This window comes from Babylonia areolata, chromosome 8 (genome assembly GCF_041734735.1).
Source record: "Babylonia areolata isolate BAREFJ2019XMU chromosome 8, ASM4173473v1, whole genome shotgun sequence".
NCBI lineage: Eukaryota > Metazoa > Mollusca > Gastropoda > Neogastropoda > Buccinidae > Babylonia > Babylonia areolata.
The window spans coordinates 48714401-48721900 of record NC_134883.1 but is presented as its reverse complement, the minus strand read 5'-3'; the positions used below and the strand labels follow the sequence as shown (position 1 = coordinate 48721900).

The 7500-nt window shown below is 44.8% G+C and overlaps 1 protein-coding gene across 10 annotated transcripts in view; it reads left to right on the top strand.

The window, feature by feature from the left end:
* The window catches only part of LOC143284898 (membrane-associated guanylate kinase, WW and PDZ domain-containing protein 1-like), a 155594-nt gene that overhangs the window by 90551 nt on the left and 57543 nt on the right, over nucleotides 1–7500 (top strand). For all 10 annotated transcript variants that reach the window (XM_076592028.1, XM_076592025.1, XM_076592027.1 and 7 more), the window contains 5 exons: nucleotides 1329–1520; nucleotides 2557–3053; nucleotides 4041–4206; nucleotides 6564–6598; nucleotides 7394–7493. In XM_076592028.1, coding sequence (XP_076448143.1) covers nucleotides 1329–1520; nucleotides 2557–3053; nucleotides 4041–4206; nucleotides 6564–6598; nucleotides 7394–7493 — 990 coding nt within the window. The remainder of the gene's footprint in view (nucleotides 1–1328; nucleotides 1521–2556; nucleotides 3054–4040; nucleotides 4207–6563; nucleotides 6599–7393; nucleotides 7494–7500) is intronic.

The window sequence follows — 7500 nt, the reverse complement described above, 5'->3', positions numbered from 1 at the left end:
TGACAGTGAATGATGTTCATGTTGTTGACAGGGGGGATGAAGCCCAATAAAGACTACTTTGACGGTGACTGATGTTCATGTTGTTGACAGGGGTGATGAAGCCCAATAAAGACGACTTTGACAGTGAATGATGTTCATGTTGTTGACAGAGGGGATGAAGCCCAATAAAGACGACTTTGACAGTGACTGATGTTCATGTTGTTGACAGAGGGAAAGGAGCCCTGTAAAGACGACTTTGACAGTGACTGATGTTCATGTTGTTGACAGAGGGAAAGGAGCCCTGTAAAGACGACTTTGACAGTGACTGATGTTCATGTTGTTGACAGGGGGGATGAAGCCCAATAAAGATGACTTTGACAGTGACTGATGTTCATGTTGTTGACAGAGGGGATGAAGCCCAATAAAGATGACTTTGACAGTGAATGATGTTCATGTTGTTGACAGAGGGGATGAAGCCCAATAAAGATGACTTTGACAGTGACTGATGTTCATGTTGTTGACAGAGGGGATGAAGCCCAATAAAGACGACTTTGACAGTGACTGATGTTCATGTTGTTGACAGAGGGAAAGAAGCCCAATAAAGACGACTTTGACAGTGACTGATGTTCATGTTGTTGACGGAGGGAAAGAAGCCCAATAAAGACGACTTTGACAGTGACTGATGTTCATGTTGTTGACGGAGGGAAAGAAGCCCAATAAAGACGACTTTGACAGTGACTGATGTTCATGTTGTTGACAGGGGGATGAAGCCCAATAAAGACGACTTTGACAGTGACTGATGTTCACGTTGTTGACAGAGGGAAAGGAGCCCTGTAAAGACGACTTTGACGGTGACTGATGTTCATGTTGTTGACAGAGGGAAAGAAGCCCAATAAAGACGACTTTGACGGTGACTGATGTTCATGTTGTGGACAGAGGGAAAGGAGCCCTGTAAAGACGACTTTGACAGTGACTGATGTTCATGTTGTTGACAGAGGGAAAGAAGCCCAATAAAGACTACTTTGACGGTGACTGATGTTCATGTTGTGGACAGAGGGAAAGAAGCCCAATAAAGACGACTTTGACAGTGACTGATGTTCATGTTGTTGACAGAGGGAAAGAAGCCCAATAAAGACGACTTTGACAGTGACTGATGTTCATGTTGTTGACAGGGGGGATGAAGCCCAATAAAGACGACTTTGACAGTGGCTGTGGTGTTTTCTCACCAAGATTCTTAACCCTGTGTAAAGACAACTTTGACATTGGCTGTGGTGACTGTTGTTGACAGAAAAAAGAAGAACCCTTGCAAAGACGACTGTGACAATGACTGATGTTGGTGCTGTTGACAGAGGGGAAGAAGCCGTTCTTCACCAAGAACCCCGGGGAGCTGCAGGGGGAGTTTGTCAAGACGACCCTGGTGAAGAGCGTGCGAGGCTTCGGCTTCACCATCATCGGGGGTGACCACGCCGACCAGGAGTTCCTGCAGATCAAGAACGTCGTCCCCAACGGACCTGCCTTCCTCAACGGCAAGCTCAAGACAGGTCAGGGTTTCTTAGCTCTTCTCCGGTGGCTTGGGGGAGAGGGGGGGAGTTTGTGGGAGCAAGAAGAGTGGGTTGGGGAGAGAGGGTTTGCAAGGTTATTGTCAGTGTAGAGATTCAGTCATACTGTGGAGTGATGGCCTAGAGGTAATGTGTCCACCTAGGAAGCGAGAAAATCTGAGCGTGCTGGTTCGAATCACGGCTCGGCCGCCGATATTTTCTCCCCCTCCACTAGACCTTGAGTGGTGGTCTGGACGCTAGTCATTCGGATGAGATGATAAACGGAGGTCCCGTGTGCAGCATGCACTTAGCGCACGTAAAAGAACCCACGGCAACAAGAGGTTTTTTCCTGGCAAAATTCTATAGAAAAATGCACTTCGATAGGGAAAACAAATGAAACTGCACGCAGGAAAAAATACAAAAAAATGGGTGGCGCTGTATTATAGCGACGCGCTCTCCCTGGGGAGAGCAGCCCGAATTTCACACAGAGAAATCTGCTGTGATAAAAAGAAATACAAATACAAATACTGTGTCAGTCTTATTTTCTGTCGTATGGATGAAGATGCAGTTTACTTTATTGCATTGTATTAGTACATTTGCATTGTATTGTATTTTGGTTCAAGTGTGAACTAATTCATATTTTATTTCACTCATTTGCCTTCTGTGTGTATCTTTAATTTTTTGGCCCTTGATTTCAATGCATTTGTTTATTCTGTTTACATGTTTAAATCCCTTGAATGTGTGATTATTCAGCCTTCCAGAGATCTTTCCCTTGTTTTGTTGATACCATCAGTGATGTTGCTATGTACATGATTATGTACTACGGCACTCAAGGGCTGGTTTCATTTTCATGTCGGTGTTTAATACAAACCTTGGGTTGGCTCCCATGACCCTGAACAGTGCATTGGGTCTTTATGACACGTCGATGTCAGCAACACCTGATGGCGTACAATGACTAAAACCTGTTATGTGTTGACATGATCATGTTTGTCAACAACACATGTTGATGTTCACAGGTGGTGTTTTATGTTGTTTCCAGGTGACGTGATCGTGTTTGTCAACAACACCTGCGTGCTGGGCTACACCCACCAGGATGTGGTCAGCCTCTTCCAGACCATCCCCCCAGGGGAGACCGTCACCTTGGAGATCTGCCGGGGGTACCCTCTGCCCTTCGACCCTGACGACCCCAACACGGAAATCGTCACCACCGTGGCAGTGACCTTGCCCCAGGAAGGTCAAGGTCATGGGTCGTCGGAGTCGGGCCCCTCCTACCACTCGGCGCTGGGCGGCACAGATTTGAACTCGTCCAACCGCAGCCTCAAGTCACTGCCAGACCTTGCCCGCTCGGCCAACGTGAACTCCAACATGTCCTTCTCTCAGCACAGCATGCCCGGTGACCTCAAGTCCCTGGCGCAGGGCAACGGGCCCCCCGACCTGGTCAGCGCCACCAGCAAGCCCGAGATCCTGGCCATCAGCATTGTGCGCGGCCCCATGGGCTTCGGCTTCACCATCGCCGACAGCCCCTACGGCCAGAAGGTCGGTGCCTGCTTTTTTGCCTCGCAACTGGTTACAGCATTTTCTGCTGGTAGGGTGACACAGTGCATAAGTTGTACCCTTTACAGTGTGTGTGCAGCATGCACTTTGCACACAGAAAAATAAGAATAAAGCGTGGTGACGAAAGGGTTGTCTTCCTGACTAAATTCTCACAGACAGGGAAAGGAATGCATGGCTCTGCACGGTGTCAGCATGCTCCCTCTTGGGGAGAGCAGCCCAGTTTTCAGACACTTGCTGTGACAGAAAGTAATTCTGTACAACACAAGACAGTACAAAACAATATAACACAATACAGTACAATACAACATAGCACAATACAGTACAATACAACACAGTACAATACAGTACAATATAACATAGCACAATATAGTACAATACAACACAGTACAACACAATAGAACAATACAGTACAATACAACACAGTACAACACAATACAACATAACACAGTACAATACAATATAACACAATGCAGTACAATACAACACAGTACAACACAACCCAGTACAACACAATACAATACAACAAAACACAGTACAATACAACACAGTACAGTACGACGCAACACAACACAGTACGATACAACACAACACAACACAATGCAGTACACCACAACACAATACAGTACAACACACGTACAGTGGTACACAACACAATACAGTGGTACACAACACAGTAACAACACAGTACAACAACACGGTACGGTACAACAACACGGTACAACAACACGGTACAAAGTACAATATAACACAGTACAGCACAATACAGTTCAATACAACACGACACAATACAGTGGTACACAACACAGTACAATACAACACAGTACAATACAACACAGTACAACACAACACGGTACAACAACACGGTACAACACAACGCAACACAACACAACAAGGTACAACACAACGCAACGCAACACAACACGGTACAACACAACACAACACAGCTGTGTGCTGCCTGTGGGTCCCCAGGTGAAGCAGATCCTGGACAAGCCGCGGTGCAAGACGCTGCAGGAGAACGACCTTCTGCAGGAGATCAACAACACCGACGTCCGTCACATGACCCATGCCCAGATCGTCCAGGTCCTCAAGGACTGCCCCATCGGCTCTGACACCAATATCATCGTGCAGAGAGGGGGTGAGTATATTCACTGTTAATCATGATAAAATAAAAATCATTTATTTATGCCCCATCGGCTCTGACACCAACATCATCGTGCAGAGAAGGGGTCAGTGTATACTATACAGTGATGATAATGATAAAGTAGATATTTATGTCCCTTCGGCTCTGACACCAACATGATCGTGCAGATAGGGGGTTAATAAACTCATGATAAGTTATGATAAATTTAGTGATGTATTCTTGCGTCGTCGGGTCGGACACCAACATCATCGTGCAGAGAGTGGATCAGTGTACTGCCCACATATTTGATGAAAAAATCAAATGTGTATTTATGTCCCGGTTCTTACACCAACATTGTCGTGCAGAGGGGTTAGAAAACTCCTGATTAATTATGCTAAATTGATGTATTTATGCCCCATTGGCTCTGAAACCTGCATTGTCGTGCAGAGAGGGGGTTAGTGTACCGGGAAATGATAAAATAAATCATGTCTTTGTGTCCCATCGGCTCTGACGCCAAGATCATTGTGCAAAGAAGGGGTCAGTAAACTGATGACAAATTATGATCAGTTAACCCTTTCACCGCCAGTCAGTTTAGAGTGCAAATTAACCTTGTGCAGGAACGACAGAAAAGATGGTGTCTAAGAATAGCTGGGGATTCCCCTGTGATGTGTAGAAAAAAATGGCCAATCCTACCACTGAAAATTAAGAGCATTAGGTTAATGCACAAAAGGCCCATCAACTGGTTGCATTTCAGTGACATGGGTGCTTTACATAGCTGGTGCCGAAATGCGGCCATGGTGGTGAAAGGGTTAAGTGATGTGTTCATGCCTCATGGGCTCTGACGCCAACATCGTGCTGAGAGGGGGTTCAGTACACTAATGATGGACAATGATAAATGATGTATTTATACCCCATTGGCTATGATGCCAACATCATCGTGCAGATAGGGGGGTCAGTACATTGATGATGGACAATGATAAATGATGTGTTTATCCCCCAACGGCTCTGACGCCAGCATCATCATGCAGAGAAGGGGTCAGTGTCCTGTACAGTGATGATTATGATAAAATAAATGATGTATTTATACCCCATCGGCTCTGACGCCAACATCATCATGCAGAGAGGGGGTCAGTGTCCTGTACAGTGATGATTATGATAAAATAAATGATGTATTTATCCCCCATCGGCTCTGACGCCAACATCATCATGCAGAGAGGGGGTCAGTGTCCTGTACAGTGATGATTATGATAAAATAAATGATGTATTTATACCCCATTGGCTCTGACGCCAACATCATCATGCAGAGATGGGGTCAGTGTCCTGTACAGTGATGATTATGATAAAATAAATGATGTATTTATACCCCATCGGCTCTGACGCCAGCATCATCATGCAGAGAAGGGGTCAGTGTCCTGTACAGTGATGATTATGATAAAATAAATGATGTATTTATACCCCATTGGCTCTGACGCCAACATCATCATGCAGAGAGGGGGTCAGTGTCCTGTACAGTGATGATTATGATAAAATAAATGATGTATTTATACCCCATCGGCTCTGACGCCAACATCATCATGCAGAGATGGGGTCAGTGTCCTGTACAGTGATGATTATGATAAAATAAATGATGTATTTATACCCCATCGGCTCTGACGCCAACATCATCATGCAGAGATGGGGTCAGTGTCCTGTACAGTGATGATTATGATAAAATAAATGATGTATTTATACCCCATCGGCTCTGACGCCAACATCATCATGCAGAGATGGGGTCAGTGTCCTGTACAGTGATAAAATAAATGACGTATTCATGCCAATATATATTCATGCCCCATTGGCTCTGGCACCAACATCATCGTGCAGAGAGGGGGTAGGTAAACCCATGATTAATTATGATGACACGAATGATGCTGATGATTGATTATGATACAATAAATGATTTATTCATGTCCCTTCGGCATCGTTGTGCAGAGAGAGGGGGTCAGTACACTGATGATGAATAATAAGTTAAATGATATATTTATGTCCCATCACTTCTCACACTCACATTGCCGTGCAGAGAGGGGGGTCAGTAAACTCATGATTAATTATGATAAGTTAAATGATATATTTATGTCCCATCACTTCTCACACTCACATTGTCGTGCAGAGAGGGGGGTTAATAATTACTGAGATGCATAATTGAATGGTTGGTCATGTTTTAAAAGTGGCTGCACTGTGTATGTTAAATGCTAAGTGCCGAAAGGCAAATTTCTGCGAGTTCAGTGACAACAGAGTTGTATGTCATGTTATCCAGATGTCTAGATACCTCACACATGTGATTCTCAGAGTGTCATTGTCATGTCATGCACACCGTGATTGTTGTGTTACAGGCCTTCCTCTTCACTCCAAGAGAAAGATGAAAACGGTAAGTGCTGAGTTTTGGATGGATCCATCAGGGCAAGAATAACACTGTTGTCACACTTTACACTTCTTTTTTTTATGTCCTCATGATGAAATTGTTCTTTGCAAACATGTAAAAAAAAAAAAAAATTAAAAAATTAAAAGAAAAGCACAGAGTGATACCCACACATGCTCCCCCTTATTCCCCTTTAACTTGCACAAAGGGGGTTCAGGCACTGGCACTGGCAGGTCTGCACGCAGGAGTATGTTGTTGACCTGGGGGATTGGAAAAAAAAAAAATCTCCACCCTTAACCCTGCAAGGTGCAGCCAGGAGTTGAACTTAGGGCCCAGGGATTGAAGGCCCCAGTGCTCTAAGTAAGCACTCAGCGGTGGTGGCACGGGGTCTGTGAAGGAGTGAATGAAGAAAGGGGATAGGACAGTTGAGTCTTTGTGTCTGGTTTTTTTTTTTCCATGTCCTGCTCTTCACCCCCCTGGCCTGCCCCTCCCCTCCCCCCACCCCCCCAGTCTGTTGTGGTGTGAATAGATAGCACTGTGGAACATGCACAGAGGAGCTTTCTACATTTATACATTGTTATCCTACAGAGAGCTATTGTAGATTTGTTTTCACTGCTTAGATATTAGTTCTGTTTTGTGCCACAAAGGAACATTGTGGAATTGTTCATGATGCCATCCCACATTTTAAAAAGTTGGTTTATATATAAATATATATAGAGAGAGATATGCGCACACACACACACACACATATAGATTTTTTTTATGTACATACATGTATATCTATACATCTGTTGATGTTTTCAGTCCCAGAGTTTTGATGAGCGCCCCCAGATGAGCGCCCCTGGGGCGTATTTCTTCACGGGGTCTGACTCCAACCTGCGCAACGCAGACAACTCCTTGCAAGGTCAGTC